The 23,010-nt window shown below is 40.7% G+C and overlaps 1 protein-coding gene across 6 annotated transcripts in view; it reads left to right on the top strand.

Moving 5' to 3' along the window:
* myripb (myosin VIIA and Rab interacting protein b) overlaps positions 1 to 23,010 on the top strand; it is a 136,969-nt gene that overhangs the window by 106,514 nt on the left and 7,445 nt on the right. For 3 of the 6 annotated variants that reach the window (XM_051940339.1, XM_051940338.1, XM_051940340.1), the window contains 12 exons: positions 4,462 to 4,542; positions 6,744 to 6,841; positions 7,106 to 7,186; positions 7,867 to 8,028; positions 11,942 to 12,113; positions 13,475 to 14,001; positions 15,502 to 15,651; positions 15,990 to 16,766; positions 17,341 to 17,403; positions 21,471 to 21,662; positions 21,741 to 21,902; positions 22,000 to 22,095. In XM_051940339.1, the coding sequence (XP_051796299.1) occupies positions 4,462 to 4,542; positions 6,744 to 6,841; positions 7,106 to 7,186; positions 7,867 to 8,028; positions 11,942 to 12,113; positions 13,475 to 14,001; positions 15,502 to 15,651; positions 15,990 to 16,766; positions 17,341 to 17,403; positions 21,471 to 21,662; positions 21,741 to 21,902; positions 22,000 to 22,095 (2,561 nt within the window). The remainder of the gene's footprint in view (positions 1 to 4,461; positions 4,543 to 6,743; positions 6,842 to 7,105; positions 7,187 to 7,866; positions 8,029 to 11,941; positions 12,114 to 13,474; positions 14,002 to 15,501; positions 15,652 to 15,989; positions 16,767 to 17,340; positions 17,404 to 21,470; positions 21,663 to 21,740; positions 21,903 to 21,999; positions 22,096 to 23,010) is intronic. The other 3 variants (XM_022189984.2, XM_022189985.2, XM_022189986.2) reach the window with 3 other exon arrangements.

Genomic DNA, 23,010 nt, shown 5'->3' with positions numbered 1-23,010 from the left:
CAGAGCAAACCCCAAATTTCCATTGTTAAGATTCATCATCATGTAATCAGGAATGTAATCCAGTTTTTTTCCAGACTATTAGTAGGAGCTGATTTTATGCCTTTTTTGCGGTCGGCACTGCAGCCTCATTGACAGATCTAATCCGACTGGCTGGATGTTCCTCCCCATGTCAGTTAGGTTTCCTCCGAGTGATTCAGTTTCCTCCCACGCTGCAAAGACATGGATTGGGCAAGTGGCCCCAATCAATCGGCTTTAGAAAAGTCAATAAAACATGTCAAAATGCAAGTTCAGTCTGTGTAGCTACATTTTGTAGTAGTTGTAAAGTTAATTTGTGAAGCGGTATTAGACACAGAGACAGCAGGATTGTTAGAGGTCCAAGTTTGGTTTATAGTGGTAGACTGACATGTTTGAGAGCAACGCTGCTAGCAGGCCTCCTTTTCAATGAAAGCTCTGTCTAATAGCATTCCCTGTTTACTGTGTAGTGCACTATATTCATCCATTTTAGACGAATAAGGAAATTGCAACAGATTTATGTATATAGTGTTCTGCAGTTCCTCATAATTTAGTGGAAGAAGTCCATTACATGCACAGGGTGCAGTCGATCTCATTATAAAGTTACTGTTGTAAAACTCAGAACTTCTTTCTTAATATGTTGCTCACCAATATTTTGAATCTAATGCATTAGAAAAATGCATTAGATTTCAAAGGTGTAGCCAGAATAGTGTAAAGACCTTACAGAAGATGAAGAGAACAGAAGTAAACAGCAGAAATGAACTGGACTGAGGATCTCGCATACCTTCAAACCTTCCATCACCTCTCTGATGACAGACTCCGGTGCCATTCAGTGCCAACTAATGACAAAGGCATCATTCTGTTGTCTCTCACTAGTCACCGCATTGTAGCAGCCTTGTCATATATGACTCACAGATGACCAGCAGGCATGAATGGAAAGAATGACAAATAAAACTGCGATGTGGTGTCTCCCTTTGGCAGCCGTTCTCATGATATAAATGCTGTAAAGCTCAATGATACGAGTCATTTCACCACATCTAATCAGGTTTGGTGTATGAAATAGGAGAAGTATATATTTTCCTTAAACCAGCTATGAATATTTTATGGATCACATCTTTAATTTGAGGAGACTCACTCACCCACATCCCTCAGTGAATTATCAATGCACTCTGTTTTTTTCCATACAGAGCTTTTTTTTAGCATCTTTCAACTCATTGTACTGGTTTATGTGATCGTCAGCTCTAATTTCGAGCTGCAGCAGGCATATCTTTTCATCAGGCAAGTTCTTAAAATCTCATATGCTGACTGAAAAAGTTAGCAACTAGCTGGTAGTTGCAGTCGAGCGTGAAGCAGTTTAAAAAAAAAAAAAAAAAAAGATTTCTCCCACAGGAGTTGGGAAAGGGAAAAAGAAATGAAAGATTGGAGTTGCTTTCATAACTGGCCAAAAACTTAATTAATGTAACTTCAAGTCAGAAATTGCACAGTACAGAAGCACATATTTATTACTCCGCCAAGGAACTCGGTGAGCTATGTGAAAATCGGCATATATTTGTCTGTCCTTCTGTTATTGCGTCTGTGCACAACATTACACAAAAAAAGACTAATGGATTTGGATTAAATTTGCAGGGAAGGTCAAAAATGAAACAAGGACCAAGTGATTAAATTTTGGCAGGGATGCGGCTTATAGTCTGGATCCATGGATTTGTTAAAGATTTCTGTATCGTTGCCAGATAGCAGCACAGCGTTACTGTAACTATGACAACAAGTGATTGCTACATTAGCTGCCTGCTGATGATCACATGACTGTGATCCTACTACAAATCCACCCCTGCAGACTTATCAGGACTTATCCATGATATAAGGAACAGTTGATTAAATTGTGGGGGTGTTTCCGAGTTCCATCAATTCCTGCCGCATGCTACATATTCAGGTCATGTGATTCAGTATCCGTACATAACGTACACATGCATAGCACACTCCTGTGCTCAGCGCAAGGTCATTTTGTTTGTGGGTACATCTATATTAAATAGCCATAGTCTATGTTGCTGTGATTTCTGATCATCAACAACCAAAAAAAGCATGCTGCATTTCAACAAAAACATGCTGTATTTCTGACAATGTCATATGGGGGAATGAACAGCCTTGGTGGAGTACTGCGCTCTCAGAGTGCTTTTCTTCTTAGATATATGGTATTATTTGTAATTTTCTTAAAATTACTGATTGTAAAATATGTAGGAAACATTTGCATGTGGTGGAGTCGGACAACATACACCAACTTTAGAGACAGTTTTATAGTGTGAGCTGTTACATTGTGTTTTATATGTAAAGGTAACCACAGATTTTGCATACCAGACAACCTGCTGGAGGCTGTGTCCATATGACTGATAGGAATGGCTTCTTCTTCTCTGTGCGTTTTACCTGATTGCCAGTCGGTGTATGAGTCTCACTTTCCCTGACAGCAGTCCTTTTGTGTCGACATTGTCCTGAGCTGCTGCACGTAATTTCCCCACCTATTGTCCCCTTCCCCACTGCCAGAAACTATAATTTAGCTCTAACCAAGCGAGAACAGTGCAGCTCTGTTGAAAGCTTCAGTCCGGGAGACACAACTCTGGGAGGGATGGACGGGTGGAGCGTGTAATGGTTTGGGGAACACTGTGCTGCGACTGGGAGGACTGGGCTCGTGGAAGGAGATACACGAGGCAGCATGATGCCAAGTAACACTCCTCCACATAGAGCGAAGCAAACACACCTTTAGGGCGAAGCCACTGTTAAGGTGGTTGTTGCCTGTAGTTTGATGTGTCACGAAACATCAAGCAGTGTCTTTCCTGGCTGAGTTAGTGTGTCATCGCACGTCAAAGTGAAGTAATGTAAGAGTTTGTGATTCCTGGCTTGACGCTAAAGTGTCGCAGAGCTTTGACAAACAGCAGTCCATCTTGCAGTAAAGCTGAAATAGTGTAACATATCTGACAGCTGGCTGTGTTCCTGCTGCTGTCAAGGAGGGGGGAAAGGAGGAAATGCCAGCTTCTTTGAGTTTGATGTATTTGTTTTTTGTTTGCTTGGCTTGTCTGAGACTCATTAAACCCTCCCTGAAATCTTAGTAGTATTTGCACGATATACATATTTCCACTTGTGGGAGATACCAGCCTTTCATCCAATAGGAACACTGCATTTGGAAGAGTGATTGCTTTGTAATGGCGGCCTGCTTCCTTGGCAGTGTTACAGTTAACAGTGGCAGAGATCAGCAAGTGGCTGTGGCCGCTTGAAGCCAGACACGCACCAAAACCACCGGGAGAATTGGGCTGTCTGTGTGCATTCAGCCAGTGACTGCACTCTGTCCAACAGGAGCAGCAAAAAGGACAAGATTAACAGCAGTGGCCAGGAGGTGGGCCAAGAATGGGAGTCATGGAGTTTGGTTGTGCTCGTGTTTTCTTAGCAGCAGGAGCTGAGATGCTGGAACGAGGCCCGGGTTTTGGTTAGAAGTTTGGTTTTGCTTTGGCTTCAGATATTAACTGGAAACGAGCTGAAGTGAGGATCAGAGGTGGAGCTGGAGGGGACGTTGTGCTTTGTTTGAGGTTGGCTGTTGATATACCTGGAGTGTGGTCAGTCAGGGAGCTCACTTCTTTTCGCCTCGGTGGTTTTTGCAGGTTCCCTCCTGTGCTGCCTGACAGTTTGTCTTCTTAATAAGCTGCATGTCTAAGTATACGCTTTTCATTTTTACAGCTGGACTGATGAGAAGGCCACAATAAATGGGAGCCACAGGAGAGATATCTAACAGGAGTTAATGGGCCACTAAGGGAATATGAGGTTTTGAAGGCGGGGATGTTGTAACCGCTACTCTTTCACTGGGCTTTCACGGCTCTTTAAGTCGATCTGTCGAAGAATTATATCACAAAATTTCCATTTTAGGTCACAGGAATGTCCCTTTGCTGTAACTCTGAAGTTTTGTTTGAAAAGGTGCTTGCACAAATATAGCACAAACTCACAGGAGACTTGGCCTGAATTAGCTATACAGAAAGCATACCAAAAAATTAAAAAAAACACACGGCATGGTGATGCTCACGTCCTTTGAGAATATGCCTTTGAAAAGTGCCAGCATGTGATTTGTTAGTAAGGCAAAAGGAATTATCAGATGAATTGTCATTTTCTTTCAACTGTCATTTTGTGTTTTTGCTCACAATTCGGAGGGGAAAGGCACCAAGTAGAAGAAACAAAACAATACAATTGACAAGATGACAAAATGGAGATGGGAATACAGCTGACAGGAGTACAAAAAGACATTTAGTGGCACTGTGTGCCAGTGTAACTTACTTTTAATGTCGCAACAGCACAAAAAAGAAAGAGTGCAGCTACCTTATTATATGGTATGATATGTGCAGAATATTTGCGTTTCCGTGACAGATGCCAGTTTGAGAGCTTTTATCTGACGGCTCCATTTCACTCTGTTAACAGAAAGCAGCGTTCACGAGGGAAGCAACGACAACGATGGCAGCGTCTGTGGCAGCGACTCCGTCTTCTACAAACAGAGCGAAGGTGAGAGAACCAGCAGCATTCTGTGGCACGGTTATGATCAGCAGCATCTTTGCCACTTTAGAGTTGAAGCATCTTTGCCACTTTAGAGTTGATTTTAGTCAGCTATGTGTTGATTTGCTCACTAATTGTCCTCCCAAATTTGCCTAAAAGGTTGAGCTTCTCTGTTTATTTCTCATTACAAATAGAGAAAGGTGTGAGCACATCGGCACTAAAATTAACTGCAGACACGTGGAGTGACGGTGCTCCTTTAATCATTCAGTTGCACGCACATTAAAATTCACATGCACACACTCCAACATAAATCCACTGGATACACATAAAACAGGTGACATGCCAATGTCCATGCAAATGTACACACACATTAAATCAAAGCCTCCTACTCACCGTGGACTGCTTATACCGTTCACACGCTCGCCTTCACACAAAAATAAATATGCAAACTAAATATGCGACTAAACAGCCCCAATCTAACAAGGAAGCCAATTCCATTTGTTTATCGGTAATTACGAGTTGTTTGTGCAGTGATCAAGATCTGCCATTTAGATAATGGCGGCCCTGAAAAAGGCCCACAAACAAACAAGATCTGTGTGTGCTTGTGGGGTCTTGATATTCAAATGGGCCACACCAGCAGAAACCCTGTTCTTTTAGTTAATGAGCTGAAGCTGAGTGTATTCCATCAGACTGGATAAGACGTGTCCGCTTCAAACTCACTGTCCCTGTCTTCACTGTGTCTTTATCTTCAATCATAATTCAAAACTGTCAGTGTGTGAATGTTTCCACACTTCTTGCTGTTGCAATCAGCAGCAATTCTTTATAGGGCTTCTGTTGCCTTTAGATTCCCTCCACCACCACCACCAGCCACTCTCTTCTCGTCTTGGAACGCCTCCTGATTCTCTTTTTGACTCAGGCATGTTATCATTAGCTAACACATCACACGCTGAAGCCACGGTGAGTCACGTCAGCCAGCTGTAGGTACTGTTCATTATATTCGCGTTGTTTTTGTTCAGCGGCGCTACATTCAGGCTGTGATGGACTTTTTTTGCTAAATTATTATTTTCGCTACTTTGCTATGTGGTTAATTGCCTCCATGAGCCGTTTCTCGCTGTCACCGCTGCTCCGATTCGTGAATGTTTTGGTGAGCGGGCCAAATGACAACTTCTTATTGTTTTCAGAGCACAGCATGAATGTGCCCCTCTTCCCACACACAGTATTTTTACTCCATGTCTCACTTTCAATCCTCTCATTTTCGCCTGGTAAAACATTCATCACACTTGAAATGTTTCTGGACTAAAGTTTCGAACCGTATCCACCAATCAAAAATTAATCAAATCTTGAGGGTGACGGATGTAATTTTTCAGGGCCAGTGCAAATCCTGATTATCTGTAATCAAGGAAACTGATATTTGGAACTGAATTGCATCTGCAGGAAAAATGAAAACACAAACTACAATGACAAACTTACTTAAATACTTTTGGTTGTTTATATATTGGCTATAAGCGAACTTTTTCACATTTATCCCTCAGTGTTTATAGCTATTAGTCATGAAGTGTTATAAATCCAACAATCCTGTGGGTGGAACGTTGCTCAACTACAGATGTGACTGCAGAAAAAAAGAGGCAGCTACATTAGAGCCAAAGAAGCAACTTTCAAAAAAAATATATGTTGCGAATCTGACAGATGCTGAACATCAGAACCGATAATCAATCAAACAATATGATGAGGCAGTTACACTAAATAAACAAACATTTTCTGCTCAGCACTAAACTCAAAGTCCTGATGAGGGCTTTAGTTTGGCAGAACTGTTTTTAATTTTGATCTGTTGATTAAGGAGCTGCATGTAAAGTTAAGAGATCCACAAAGATATTACATTTCACCCTGAGGGGCAACATGAATATCAAATTGGATGGTGATTCATCCAAGAATTATTAATATGTTACAGTCAACACCACCAATGTCATACATAGAAAAATCCAGGGATCACTAATGTCATTAGGTTTCATCCCTGGGGAACTTTGAACGTCTGTGCAAAATCCATTTAACATTTGTTGCGATATTTCAGTCTGGACCAACATTGCCATCCACAGAGCTGTTGCTGCTACCACAACTGCATGTTTCTTTCCATGAATCAAGCTGCCTTAGGAATGGTTCATGTGTGTGTAAATGTGCGCGGATGTTCACGCGTGGTTTGTGTTTGATACCAGGTCACAGTATGGCAGAGACGCTCACTGTCGCCCTGCGTGTTGCTGAGGAGGCTATAGAGGAGGCCATCGCTAAGGCAGAGGAGTTCAGTGACAGCTTGGTGAGGCATCCCTCTGTTCCCGTCACATCCCTCCATCTCCCTCTTTTGTTGTGCTTTTTCAAAGTCATTATTTCTCCCCTGCTTTTCATTCAATCCCCACTTTCTCAGCCGTTTCCTCTTACTTCTGCTCCCCTCTCGCCTTCCTATTGGTTTCCATATCGGCGGGAGGCAGTCATGGTTTTTGGCTAAGACGCCTGCACAGACCCTCTCCTGGTAATTCACAGTGGCTTTGATCAGAATATATCTGTGTGTGTGTGTGTGTAGGAGAAGCAGAATGAGGCTCGGTATCTGCGGGACCACAAAGAGGAGCTCATAGAGGAACTTGCCACAACCATCGTACAAAAAGTAGGTTGAGTGGGTTTTATTTTTGTACACTGACTTTTTTCCCCCCTTTATAAGAAGTCTACATTCTACATTCCAACTCTGCCTTCACCTTGACTGGCAAATTAGTGGACCATTATAATTTTAGTCAAATGCTAGGCTTTCAGCGAGATGGCACATGAATTAAAAGCTTTTATTTTGAAAGTGAGATTATAATATTGTCGGAGAAAAGGTTAGAAAGTCTTTGAAAATGATAATAGTTTGCCAGAGTCTGCATACCATTACATTAAAATTCAAATGACAGCCTGCTTTAATTTGAATCATATCTTCTAATTTCCATACACAGTAATGTGGAGACAAAGGTTGCAGTTATTTGACTGCTTTTTACTTCTAACTAACATTTGCTGGCCGCAAACTCATTGGAAGTGAAATAATAATTGTACCTTTTTTATCTCCACTTTGAGGATTTCAGTGCATAATGCAACGTGAAAATTCAAATGGTGGCTGGATTATTAGTTTTAAATTTTCATTACAACAAATTATTCATGGCTAAATATAAAATGCAGTTATGGGGTTGTATTTTCAATTGCCAATTTGCATTTATTATTCTGATTCATTATTTAAATAAAACACGCCTTATAGCTTTCATACTCAGTCTCCATCATTTTCTCTCTCCTCCTGTTCTGTCTTTCATTTCTTTTCAGATCATTCAGAGGAGGAAGCGCTCAGAGATGCAGACAGAGTATGACTTTGTCTGGCCTCAGCCTCAGTCTCTGATCCAGCCCAGTGAACTGTCCTCTCCTTCTCAGCCTCACGCTTCCTCACAAGGACCACAAGACCCCCTTAAGACCTCCTACTCTCTCTGGGTGAGTCTGTGTGTCTCCATTCAAACTGTCACAACACTGCGAGCCATTCACACAACCAAAGGCATCCATATCTGGTTGTGTCAAAACAAAAAAATTGCCTCTTAGTGGATGTAAACAGAGTTTTAACCAAAAGGATTTGCTCTTTGCTGTTTAAAGAAGGGTGATTTTTTTTTCTTCACTTCACATCGCAGTGCATATAATATAATTTTTCCATATGTTTCAGTGTGTTTGCAAGCTTTAAGGCAACACAGGAATGCTGTATTTGGCAGAAAATCACTGTAACCTCCCGGTAGTGCAGGTCACGTGAAATCATGTGAAAAGTAACTACATGACATGGAAACTGTTGGCAGTTCTGACGACAAGCAAACAGTGGATCCTCTCTGCAGCACTGTGTGCAGATAAAGATGCTGTGTTTGAACACAACCACGAGGAAAATCGGCATTTTCAATCATTTCTTCGACATAAATATCAGCATGTGAATCATTTTTATGTGGCTTCAGAAGCTAGATTTGCCCCTTTGACCACTCTTTCCAGCAAAATTCCCTCAACTGCAAGCTATTTGAGGGTTTTCCTGCATGCCCTGCTTGTTTTAAATCCCCCCCCCCGCGACATTTCATTGGAATTAAAATCTGGGCTTTGACCATTCCGTAACCTTCCATTTCGTCTTTTTGAGCCATTCCTCGGGGGATTTGCTCGTGTGCTGAAGATCATTATCCTGTTGAAAGGTCCACTTCTGTTTCAACTTCAGCTTCCAGACAGATGGCCTCACATTATCTTCAAGCGCTCTTTGATATGATGCGGAATTAATAGATGAATCAGTGACAGCAAGCAGCCCGGTCCCCGAGGCACCAAAACAACCCCGAGCCATAGCATTTCTCGCCACCATGTTTTACAGTTGAGCTTCTTCTCCTGAAAAGCTGACTTTGATCTACATCAAAAAGGCCTGCTTTTGCTGCGGCCAAATACCCTTATCTTTGATTTATCTGTCCAGGGCACATTATTCCTAAAGGCCTGGTCATTGCGTGTATGTTCGTTGGCAAACTGTAGCGTTGCTCTAATGTTCTTTCTTTCCTGGCTCGACTCCGATGCAGGTCAAAATTGTGCAATCTCATACAATCTGACACCAACAGTTGCAGAGAAGTTCCTCTGATTAAAATTTGGGGGTTCTTGGAGATTTCCTTTTCAATCAAAAGGTCTTCGCTTTGTGTTCATTTGCTGCGTCAGCCAGTCCCGGAAAAGCTGCTAGTCATTTGAAATCCTTTTTTCTGAAAGCCTTTGAGAGCTCTCTATATCTTGGCATGATGACACCACACATTTCAAGAGTGAAAAGAAAGATTTCAGAAGTTTAAATGAGACAGGTTGCACATGCCACTTCATGAGGTTCCAATCATTAACACCTAATCCAAAACCGCTGAATTAAACTTTATGGGTTTGAAAGTGTGATAAATGTAGGGTTGTAGTATAGGTTTTCCATATGCACAGTTTCAGTGAGGTATCAAATATGTGCTTGGTCGAATGCATTGAAAACTTAACAATTTTAATGGCATTCACGTACTTTTTCATGACTGTTAGCGTTGATGTTGTCATGTGTAAATCTTACAGCTGTTCTAGTTAGTGCCTTTTGCAATTCGACAGACTTACCTGAACTTAAACTTTGTTCAAAGCAGCAAGATTTCTGAATTCTTTCCCCTAAAGTGAGAGCATTATGTGTATTTCGATCCAGATCCAGATTAGCGTGGCCTAATTAAAACGATAGTTTTGACTTGCTAGAGATAAGCCCTCTGTGAGTTTCATCGATGTGTTGCCATTTTTCTTTAAAGCACACCAGTGAGCAACACAGTAGACCCTCAGGGGCATGGCTAATAGCTCTTTTTATCACTGTTTTAAGTGTATTTTCTCCTTCGGCAAACAAAAGCAAAGTGTGGAAAGTATTCTAAATGTCATTTTAACAAAGTAGGAACCTGTCTGATATGATGAAGTAGGCCTGGAGAAAGAATAAAATGGGTATTTTATCTAATCCTGTTTTACTAAATGTTCCAGTTTGAGAAAAGTACACATGATATGGCAACAACACAACAGAGATAAAAAGGATAAAGTACACACACCCACAGAGAAATCAGCAGTGCACACATACCTGGCATCGGTTCACACTACAAATCAGCAGGGACTCCTGGAGATTTGTCGTCGTCCTGTGTGTGAGCAGAGCATCAAAGCGGCGTTCCCCGAGCCTCTCAGTTCTGTTTCCTGCTGTTTCACTCAGTGAAGATCAAAGTTCTGTGAAATACGTAGGGATCCTCCTCAGCTGCACGGCCTGCCACGGGATGAGCTCTGTTTATCAGCTCTCTGCAAACACACTCACCGAGACACAATGCATGCAAATTAGCCCTCACAGCCGTACTACAGTACTACAACACTAAACCTTAATGTTGAGCACCACCCATTATCAGGATGGAGGCTTTTTCACTGTAAATCTTGTGTCATTTCTGTTCTGTTCAGTAAAGAAACAGAAGAACACACCCTTTACAGATCTGTTCATAATAAAGAATAAAAAATACAATAAAAGGAATTAGTTCAGGTCCTTCTTAGAGTCAAAAAGAACGAGAAATATTGTGCTACTGTCCTAGGTTATTATGAATGTGTCATCATTAAAGGCACACTGATGCATACACTTGCAGGACTTGTCCTCATCAGTCATTCACTTAGTTGTTTAGTAGCTCCACCTGCTGATGAGAACTGTAAATCACAGTCAGAGCTGTACAATTCTCTTTTTTCCTTGACAGAAATTAGGTTAGCTGGATGGACCAAATGCTTTCCTTTCTATTATGTAATTACTATGGATGGATATCATTTCTGAGTGTTTTCTGGCCAGGTGCCATTTCCTGTGTCCAAGCAGCAGTTATCGATTGAGATGTTTGGGTTTTTTTCAAATGAAAGCCTGACTTAATTTCCTGTCAGCAATAACTATGAAAAATCAATTTGTTTGGGTTTAACCTTCTGAGCCCCAAAACCTAGCCACAGCTTTGAAAGGCACATTATCTTTTCAAAAACTCGCTAAAATGACACCATTTATCAGCTAGAAACTGTAAAAACTGAAAGAAATTTCAGCTTTTCTGTGGTTTTTGAAGTAATAATGTGTGACATGGAGTTCTGTCTGGAAAAGTAATCAGACCCACATTTGAAATCATGAAATTTCAACAAAATCCCTTTATTCTACATGTCTCATTTAAAAATTAAAAGCATAAAACTTAGTTTTCACTAACCAGATTCAGCAAAAAAATACAAGAAATATAAAAGCTTTAAAAAAATCGGCATCTTCATTGCAACTATGACTCCATTAATGACTCAACTATAAACAAAACTCGTGTGACAAAAATTCTGTGAATTTTGACTGGACCTAGGATGAACTGCTTACACAGAGCAAACAGGAGTTGAGTATGGAAATAAATATAAAATGTAAATTTTGGAATATCTATAATATGTAGAGCTACCATTGTTGCATTGGTAGCACCTAAGAGCCCTTGGGAAAATGACTTTCCATTTTTGTAAAATAAATAGTGAAAAGATTTCAGCTTTTGATTTTTCTTTGTTAATATTTATGACATAACTTTATTTTAATACACTAAAGACATTTTTAGCTCTCTCTACTTCTAACCATGGTTGTGCTGTTTATGTAGAGGAGCTGGATTTTATTTTGCAGTAAAAGTGGGACGACAGTGACATGACAGGAGTTAGAAATGGTCATAAACTAGTTGGAGATCAAAACACCTTCACTGAAGTTTTGCTTTTCTGACTAATCCTGGCATCTGATCTCTGCTGTGGCGTTTATGTCAGCAGAGTTTCATGTGCGCCTGTGTTGTGTGTCATTTTGCTCAAGTTTGTGTCTCTGCCTGTGTTTCAATGTGTGTGCTTGCAGCGATCACGATCAGCGTTCTCCCTCACCAGTGACGACTCCCCAGAAAAGGCTCCAGAGGAGGAAAGTGCCGGAGCAGACGGCAGTGGCTTGCAGGAGTGTACTTCTCTGAAGAGGGAGGCCAAGGCCACTTCTCTACCCAGCTGGAAGAGCATGGATCGCCTGGACAACTCGAGTAAATATCACACTCAAAGGCTGCTAATTGCCTCAGCAGTTTGCCTTTAATCAGTTCTCTCCTCTCAGAATTTGCTGTAGGATACATCGCTGAATAGCTCTAAAAATCCTCTCTAATATTTTGACAGATGATTAGAGTATATTTACAGAACATGTCATAAATGCGCCCGCAGGAGACACACAACACTGAATTATGGTCTGAAATGCCAATATAAATGTCTTTTCAGTGATGCAAGAAAAAAGCTGCTCCTTATTAATGCTGTCTTGCTTAAACATAATGAAGATGGATTTACTGTTTAATGATTCCCTGCATTTCTTATTAGCCTTCTTTACTTTGCACTTTAAAACCAAACTCCAAAATGTATATTGTGACAGTTTGCTCAATATTTATGCAACATTTCTGCTTCCCGTCTGCTGTCGTCTAAACTGTCACTGAAGTAGAAAATGATCTTTAAAGATGCCTTTGACGTTCCTTTTGTAATGGTGAATACATCTTATTTTTTTAAATATCCATTTTGATACCCAATTTTTTTCCCTACGGCTGCTGTCTTTGTCTTTATTTTATGTATTTAAAATAATAGTTTTTAATAAATACTGTCTTACGGTGTTTGCATGTTTAAAGTCAGTATCACTTTTACTCCAAGCATTCTTCATGAGTTATTTAAAAGTTCTCTACTAATTGCTTAAGTTTAGCTGGTTCCTTTAACCGTCCTGTTGTCTTCATTTATGGGCACCAAAAGATATTGTTTCCCTGTCTGAAAAAATTTTAAATTCAGCAAAAATAAATAAATCCCCAAAATTCTGAAAATTTGCAAAACCTTCAGGATGAAAATTCTAATAATTCCTTAAAAGTTTTCCTTAAAAAAATTATTTAAAAAAATCCCCCAAACATGACAAGAAAATTCTTTTAAATATTTTCAAAAAAATTGTAAAAGTCTTCCAAAAGAATCCTAAAAATATCTAAAATGATTACGTATATATCGATAAAACTTCTAATATTTTCTCTAAGAACATTCACAAAAAGATCAACCAAAATCCAGCAAATTTCACTGGATTTTGGTTGATTTTTTTTGTGAATGTTCTTAGGAAACATTTTTAACATTTCTTTTTTCCACCTAAAAATGTTCAAAGATTTCCCAAAAATGTTGAAAATGTGGACATCAGAAGTTTCACTGTGAAAATATTTTTTTCTCCAGATTTTCAAACTTTAGAACGAGTCAGTTTTGACCCACAGGACAACACGAGGGTTAAATATTTCTCATTCTTGCACCCCCACATAGACTTTCTACAAGTACTTAAAAAAAAAAAAACGGTAAAAGAGTTGTTCCTCTGAACTTGCTGCTGCTGCAAATGTTCATCCAGGTGCATCCTCAGTGCTGCAGAGCCCGGACGGTAACTGGATCGCTCTGCACAGTTCTCAGCTGTCTCGGCCCAGCCTGCTCACCAAGAGGAAGAGCCTGGTGTTCAGCGTGTTGGAAAAGGAGTCCGGCGTTGTCTCCGCTTACGACGAGATGGGATCTGACTCCGAGGTGGACGATGAAGGCGGCTGGGGAGCGGCACTGAGACAGTTCCGGCGCAAACTGTCAGACGAGACTTACTACACAGACTCGCAGCACGACCCCGAGTGGACTTACACCCAGCACCTCCCCGTCACCTCCCCGTCCTCGGGCCAGTACACCAACACCGAGACCCTCAACTCAGACTCCGAGGCCTCATCAGTGCTGTCCGCTTGTCCACGCAAACCGCCTCACGACCTGATGAGGAAGAAAGGACCGTCGGACACTCACCTGCACCCTCATCACCAGCCGCTCTACCACCAACACCTTCACCAGAACTTCTCTCCATACCCGGTCCACTCAGAGGCGCTGGATGTGAACTTTAACCCCAAGGTGATATCTCTTCACCTTATGACTGTGGATTTTTTCTTGTGTGCTATAGTACTAATACATGACATTACACAGATGTGTTATTTAACATGTGACTCAATCTGGTTTAAAATGGAAGGAATATGATATACCGTATTGGCCCGAATATAGGACGACTCTGATTATAAGACGACCCCTATTTTTCAAATATCATTTTGTGAAAATAAAAATATGATGAAGACAATAAGGTTACTCATAAAACAACTTTTTATTGCACAATTATTCTAAACTCAAAAACTCACAACAGCGATAACATTTCACGTGATTTAAGATTTAAAAAATATTACTGCAGTATTAAACAAAAAATATATTCTTTCTCAAAATAAGCAACAATAGGCAACAATTAAGTAGGCTCAAAGGTTCAATAACTGCATTAATGATGTAAATAACTTTATAACCATCAAGTTCTATTCAACTTCATGAACATTAACAATTCAGTCTAAAAAAAACAAATCTTGGCCGCTTGGCAGTTGTTTATTGACTCTGCTGCGTTGATTACCATCAGTTTAAAGTTGGCATCAAAACTTGGCCTCTGTTGTTTGCTCACTTGTCTGGCGTTCGAGCCCCTTTGTTCCAGATGGTCACGTTCCTCCATTTTTCATCAGATCACTGTGTGAGGCTCCATTCGCTTCCTGGTCACCGCTACTTTGGCTCCATCTAGCGGCGCAGATGTGTAATGACAAACTAGTCCTCGAATATAGGACGACCCCATTTTTTAGAATACAATTTCTGGAAAAAAATATCGTCCTATATTCGGGCCAATACGGTAGTCCATAAAATCATAAAAAAATAGGACGTTAATTTGCAAACAAAACCCAAGTATCTACATCTTTTATTTGAGTACAAAGAGGCAATACAGCAATATATTGTAAAAAAAAAAAAAAAAAAAAAAAGTCCATAAAAGGCCCATTTAAATTTTTTGTGAGTAAAAATACCAGCAAAATGGACTTAAAATACCAGAAAAAGTAGTCCCGTGACTGATAAATTGGTGAAATGTTAATACTGATGCATCAGCATGATGCAGCCTTTCAAAATGGCTGAGGAGGAGCTAGCTGTAGCTACTTAATTAGTAGTAGTGTTCCTCATCTTAGGGCTTAAGCTGCCTTCAAAAGATCACAATAAGTCATGAGGTCATCAGTAAAGACAGAAAAAACTACTTCCATAGTACAAATTTGTATTCTATCTTGAGATGTTGGATATTGGGTAATTTATGTTTTTTAGATGAAAGCATCTGAGAAGTTTTGGAAACTGCTAACAACTCTCAGACATCTGAAACACTGCTTTTTGAAATTGATGACAAGTCACAAAGGTTACGAAAAGCAAACTTTCAATCTATAATATCGTGATCGTATAATCTATAACCCCTGTGTGTACAACTTAATGATGAACTGTTGTGAGTTAGAAGTGTAAAGTTGCATTAAATGTAAACACATGTGCTTAGTTACTTCCCACCCTGGTTCTCAGGTGATGGGCGACAGCAGCGAGGCCGAGGAGAAGCAAAGTGACCCCATCAGAAGATCACGGCGACGCAGGAAAAGCAAGAGAGAGTCGTCAACAGAGCAGAGCCGGCCTGGAAGCCAGAGCCATGCACAGTCCATCTACCCCTTAGCACAGGTAAAACACCACACCTGTAGCTCTGCTGACGTTATGAGCCAGTATTTTCTAATTGATTCTTAATAGTAGCTCACTTTAAGTTCCCACTGTGCCAACTGGTGAGAATTTTTTTACCTTAATTACAGATACTCAGCATTGGTTGTAAAATGTTGTCTCACCATTGGGAGGCAGCAAATTAAGGATCTTAATTTGAGAGTGTGGCTCAACCTCCCTAAACCTCTTTAACAGATCTGTTGGTGTTTAAAATCAGGCCATAATTTTTTATGTTTTATGGCGTATTTTAATTATTCTTTTGGTTTTTTTATATCCATCTCTGGTATTTTGTCCCCACATTCAAGGAGAACAGCGGTTTTCTATTCAACAACCTGCTGAAGAGAGGTTTAAGTGTGGATCAGTCAGGATCTGACGCTGTGCCAGCGGCCACAGCTGCACCAGACGCCTTCAAACTAGATGCCATGACACCTGAGCCAGAGGACTTGGACACGGTGGCTCCAAATTCGCCCACCCCCAGCCCTCCTCTGCTCCACTCTTTGGCTCCAGGACCCCAGCCCTCCTCCAATAGCTCGGGGCCTAGAACCAGCTCCGGAGACCCGCTGGAAGAGGAGATACGATCCCGGCTTAGTCAGCTGGTCAGCCGTGCCAACAGCAAAGACAACAGCTCATCTGAAGATGAGTGCACAACACAGTGGCCTGCGGACAAGCAGACGGAAAAAGAAAGTGACAGACAGAGAGAGAAATCGAGGCCAAAAGACACAGAAAGGCAGCGGGCAAGTGACAAATTAAGTGAGAAAGCAAGTCAAGCAGTGGAACAAGTGAATGGACAAGAGATGAAAAGAAGTGAGAGACTAATAAAGAGCGCTTCAGTGAGAGAAGAAGGAAGAATCAGGGAGAGGAGGTTCGAGAAACGAGGTGAGAGTTTGAGAGAGAAAGTAGATGAACAGGAACAGAAGAGGGGAGACAAAAGAGAGCCGAGCAGACAAAGTAAGAGGCAACATAAAAGAGATGTGGAGAAAGAAGCAGGGCTGAAAGCAGCAGCAGCGAGGAGGAGTGGATCCAGCGCCAGCTCACCTGCTGTTACTCCTTCTTCCCAGGAGGGGGCGCTGTCAAACAACCAGGTGAGGAGAAGAAAATAAAGCAAATCTGATTTCCTTCCTATCCCCGGTTCACGTCCTGACCTTCCCGGGATCTTTCTGCATGGAGTTTGCATGTTCTAACTGTGCATGTGTGGCTTTTCTCCAGCTTCCTCCCACAGTCCAAAAACATACTGAGGTTAATTGGTGATTGTAAATTGACCATAGGTGTGAATGTGAGTGTGATTGTTTGTCTCTATATGTAGCCCTGTGCAGAGTGTCCCCTGGACATAGGCTTCAGCCCGCTGTGAAGATTTAAGCAGTGTATAGATAATGGATGGATGGATGGATGATTTCCATCTTCCGATCATGTGCTTCTGGAATTGTAGCCTGTTTGTCCGGCGTTTGATCAATTTCTTTTTCTTTCTTTTCTCCTTTTACCATCAAAAACACTTTACCGCCTCCCCCTCCTCTATTATCTCCCCTATTATCCATGTATTTATGTGACAATCAATGCTGTGCTTCTCCGTGCCTCATCCCATGTTGCTGTGTTTCCCTCCTTTCTTTATGTCTGTTTTTTGTGCTTCTTTGTGAATGTATGTTTACGTGCGTGTGTCAGGTGGGACAGAATGACTCGGAGCAACAGCAGAGGCTTCAGTTGCTCTCCTCTATCTTACACCAGGTGAGATATATGAGCTGGAAAACAAAGACATCCAAACTTTAACAAATCTCTCCCCGACCCCACTGCGCACATACAGTAAACACACAAACCTCCATCTCCACAACGCATCCATTTTCAATTAAAGCACATATTTCTCATGTAAATGCACAAGCATGTCAGTGCAAACAGCATTATTGTGATGTGCATATCTGTCAGATGGCTTACTATTTGGCTTTTTTTTTTTTTGCAAACATTATAGACAGAGTGACATAACAACAAGATCGCACCTGTCTAGAGTCGCACCTTTACAATGTGCCAGCTATCACAGAAGAGCTGCAAATACAATCTTTTTAATTAATAAAAGCCCCAAAAGGTCAGAATGCAGCTTACACCCACAGGTACAGTCATGTTTCGTGTGAGGAACAACTTTTACTCATCTCAAATGGAAAAACTGCCTCCTCTGTTCTTGTTATAGCTGTGGCTTTATTCATGCAGTCCACCCTTCTCCGCTGAAAAGATGCATTCTGTGAAATGTAAGAAATGATTAAAATAGGGCTGAGTAACTTGGAGGAAAGATCTAATTCCGATTTTTCGGACATGTGTTGATTTGATTTTAGATGCTTTTTTTTTTTTGTAAATCGAGCTTCAGTTGAATTTCCACTTTGTGATGGATTGAATAGATTGTGATGAAGCGTTGCCACATGAGACACCATCAAAAGCATGACTGTCATACAAAGCAGACGGAATGAATGTGTGAAGCCAATGACGCCGTAGTTTAAACTCCGGGTCAGATGTGCTGCAAAATGTATGAGGTGCAGCTAGTAAATAATGCCCGAGCCGTGTCGTATACATTGATAAATGACTTAGTTCTCGAGTGGAATCAACCGAAGGCAGATTGAGTTTGGTGCAGTAAATTACAAACATCTCCTGAAATGCATTGACCATAGGCGTCTGAGATGTAATTAAATAGCAAGTTCCAGGCATAACTATTCAAATATCGTGTTTAACACATGGCCTGTGGCTTAGCTTCTTTGTACAAACTAATTCAAGGTCCCGGAGTGTAGTTTAACTATACAAATGTGCAAAAGGCTTGATTTAGCTTGAGCGTGCTGCTGTTGGACAGTCTTATCCAGCAATAGAAAGGAAATAGAGCAGCTTTTTGTGTGAGAATTTGGTTTGATTGATGTCTGTTAGCAAATATATTACATTATGTATATGAAAATGTTAAAAGACATTGATTTCTTGTATACTAACTACAAAATCATGTGTAAAATAAAAAAAAATTCGTCATCACACACAGTTATGGAGGTAGATGAAATCCACTTTCTAAAGCTAGTTCTCTTAGGCTAGGATGCTGATCTTCTCACTTTTTTACCCACTCTGTTCATGAACTCATCAGTATGGATAGTCTACACAAATGAGACACACATACACATATTTGGATGTCGATCTGAGTCATGGGGGTCGATGTTGGTCATCAGGCACGCTCATTATGAATGCTCCTATGAGTAATGCTCGTCTCTCACAATGTGTATGACACATGTACTGGTGTGATCTATTTCTGTTGGCTTTCACAGCTCCCTTTATAAACCAGTCAGGACAGCTCAGTTGAATGTGTGGAAGGAAAAACGTGATGAGGACCACAGTGTTTTTTGATATTTATACCATTTTCAAGTGGCATCTAGCCTTTATTCCTTTATTGCCTCAACTGTATTTAATGAGAACTCACGTCTAGCTCCACTGCAGGTAGAATTATTCATTGCTTTATAGCAGATGTGGACAAACAGGATTCTGGATAAATTATTAAAGATTCAGTCAGCTGATGAATGGAACAGATAAAATCCACATATTAATCCAGGTAATTGATAAGAAATGGATTTTCTACTAAATATATCTATGAAACCTGTTTGAACAACCAACAAAAGATTAAAAAATGAAGAGCAGAATGCAAATATACATTAAATTAACAGTGTAAAGTGGTCTAGCGTTCGTTCATCTTGAGTGTTCATCCAGTGTGCAAGTCATGCAGGAATTTCCTCAAGCTTTCGCTGTTTGTACGAGACGTAATTTGCAGAGGATATGTGTGGGCTGATGGTTATTCTTTTTATATCAGATGCAGGCTGAAGCAGTCATCTGTGTCACATTTTTTGTTGTTGCTGGAAAGTCGAGGAGAAAACCAAGAAATGAGTCATAAAATTAAAGAAGAAATAGAAACGGTTACAAAGACGCAGACCGACCACAAAGACGTACATCAAACGCAGACAGCGGATTCAAAACAAGTTTAAAAGTACCATAAATCGCTAAACGCTGTTGTTTGTCCTTTTTTGAATCTGTTTCTCTTTTGCATTCTCTTTGGTGGAATCTCACTAAGAACATTTACTCAAATACTTGAGCACAAATTTGAGGAAACTGTAATGAAGTGTTTCCATTCTGTGCAACTTGGAGATTGTGAATTTAAATTTTTCAGATAGATTAAAGGTGTGTTTTTTTTAAGAGGTGAAAGCAATGTCTCCTTCTTTAGATGCTCAAGAGAAACATGTTTTCCAGAAAATAGCTGAAGTAACTTTTTCTATTTTTATGAAAAGTTGATTTCTTACAAACAGGGCACATTAATGTATCTCATAAGTTATAAATAATCTTGGTGACTCATATTTCCCTTACTTATATCTTGCTTCTTAATAATATGGAAGTAAATTATATATATTTTTACATGCACTAAGTATATCTAGCTAGTCAATAGCAGTTAGACGTGTTTGTATTCCAGCCTGTTTGATCCACGTAGTGACGGTCTGGCTCTTTAGAGCGGATGAGAACATTTCCGGTCTCCACTGGCCGACTCAAATCAATATCTTGGAACGTCCGTCTCTGTGTCTGTCTTTGTAAGAACACTGAATGGGGGTTTAAAAAAAGATAACTGCCCCTCATCTCTTTCTCCTCCCTACCTGCCTCTCCGGTCACCAGCTACAACTCGGCCTTTCACACCGTCACACGCCGTCTGGCTCAGAGAGGGATCGATATGCCTCCGATCCCACTGATCAAAGCTTCCGCCAGTGATTCATTCATTACCGAATAACATGCGTTTCTCTTTACTACCCTTTGCCTTGTCTTGCTCAGTGTTTTCATCTATTCAGGAGAATGAAAAAGCAGCTTTCTTGACTAGGCGCCTTTGTATTTGTTACAGACATGCATAATTTGGAGACAAGCTTTTATTTAGGATGAACACGTTGCTCCAGTTAATCAAGATACTCACTGGCACAGAGACTAACAGGCTGTTTTCATTTTTCTGTCAAAGGCATTTGGATATTGTAGCGAAAGATCCCAATTTGTTCATCCATTCCCAAATTAATTAATGAAGCCTGTGTCGTTTGGTCGCCGTTTTGAAAATTCCTTTTTTTTTTTTAACCAAACTGATTTTTTTTGTCTACTTTTTAACATTCATATCCAATTCCTAATTCCACAGATGCACATCCAAATTCTATATATTCTATCCTGCAGACCGCTTTTTAGAGATACTCTGTCCACTATGAAATCTTGAAATGTTGTGAATCGTCTTTTCCTTCTCCTCCTTCTTCACTAAAGCATTTCTCAAATCCTTGCTCTGCGTCTTCTAATTGCTCTTCCAGGCCGAGCATATGCGGGCATCACAGAAACTCTGACGAACATGTGTCACCTGTGAAATTTATTTTTTCCAGGACCTTGCAGCTTGAGAGCATAAGTGCTAATAAAAACACATTCCTAATTTGCCCATCTTCGTTTTGACATCGTTTTTATTATGCTGATAGTTGTATACTGTTCCACAATTGCGTATTTGCATAATAGGATTTTGTTGCATTCCCTTGCTTTCTGAATGAAAGATGTTTTTCATTATCTTAATGACATTTGCACATTTTCTATACATGCTTTCCCATTTTTGCTTTCATCCCTCGTTCATTCTTGTTGCTCAAAGTGTTCCTAAGAAGGTTTCCCAGTTCCTCTCTGACCCTAATGTTTCAGAACATTTCACTTTTAAATTAAAAATGTATTCATTTATTTGCCTTGTCTGCCAATTTGTTAAGCATATATGTGTGTATGTGTTGTCTTTACTCAAGCAGAAGTACTCGGCAGCCTCACTCTGCAGCATCACCACAGAGGTGCTCAAGGTGTTGAACGCTACGGAGGAGCTGATTGGTGAAGCGGGAGGCGAGAGCTACACCCCTTCTGAATCCATGAGCGCGTCTCCCATCTCCAGCAGCTCCGAGACCCGCCGACTGGACCAGAGGCTCACCAAGATGGAGGAGAATGTAAGCTGTAGAGAACTTCAACCCAGTAGTTCAACCTCCTGACATTCGATGGCAACTAAAAGTGTCTTCTCTGGGCAGGTGTACCTGGCTGCTGGAGCTGTGTATGGCCTTGAGGGGGCACTGGGGGACCTGGAGCAGTGTGCTCGCAGTATTAGCAGTGGGACCACAGATACAGAACTGGCCTTTCTGGAAGACCAAGTGGCTACAGCAGCCGCTCAGGTCCAGCAGTCCGAACTACAGGTACCATCTTCTGATTAACGCCGACTAAAACTGAACAAAATTAACAAGAAGTATCTGTTGGACCATGCTCCTTAAATAAATCCTCTTTCTGCTTAAGATATCAAACATTGAGGCCAGGATATCAGCTCTGAAGACAGCTGGGTTAAACGTAACTGTCTGCAATCACTTCTCCAAGTTGAAGCCAAAGTCTAAGGTACCTCGCCGTGCTTCCGATTCTCAACGACTGTCACACTTTGCCATATGTTACTGCCTTACGTGTCACTCATAATTTAGTATTCGTACGCTAAGGCAAAACACTGCAGGCAAAAATATGCAGCTTTTTTTTTCATGCACTGCTCAGTCTTGAAATTGTGTTACGGCCTGCAGAAGCGGACGAAAAATTGCAGCGCACACAATGTAATGCTCCTTCGGCAACTCCAGTCCGAATTTTTATTACAAACAATAAACATACAAACAATTCATGAACATTCAGATAATGAATTCATAACTATTACATAAATCTCAGAACGTGAAAACACGATCCCAATCCGCCACACACCACCATCGTACGTATGACTATATTTCAAATATGAAATCATTTGCATACAGTACAAACAGTAATACAAACGTTTTTTTTTCTCTCTTAACCAAAATAGCAAAATGGCACAAAAGCACAGATTCTCACACTGGTTCTTATACTGTATAGCACATGCTGTTAGCAGCTACAAAACACTGTACACGCCGTTAGCGGCTATACAACACGGCTAGCGGCTACAAAACACGGTACACGGCTAGCGGCTACAAAACACGGTACACGGCTAGCGGCTACAAAACAGCTTCAGTTAGCTGGTTAGCCCACCCAAACATTCTGTCTTCATAACCCGCTGAGTAATACTCCTGAAAACACACACACAGTTTATATATCACATGAATACAACTTATACAAACTACCCGAAAACTATATTTAGCAGAGATCTCACCTGCAGAAGCGGACGAAAAAGAGCAGCGCACACAATGTAATGCTCCTTCGGTAACTCCAGTCCGAATGGCGCACAGCGGCGGACGCAATGACGTATATATAGAGCTCTACATAGATATATACAAACGTCTATATATATACAAACACTAG

This window comes from Acanthochromis polyacanthus, chromosome 20, assembly GCF_021347895.1.
Source record: "Acanthochromis polyacanthus isolate Apoly-LR-REF ecotype Palm Island chromosome 20, KAUST_Apoly_ChrSc, whole genome shotgun sequence".
Taxonomy (NCBI): domain Eukaryota; kingdom Metazoa; phylum Chordata; class Actinopteri; family Pomacentridae; genus Acanthochromis; species Acanthochromis polyacanthus.
The sequence above is the reverse complement of the archived record's forward strand: the minus strand, read 5'-3'. Positions and strand labels throughout refer to the sequence as shown.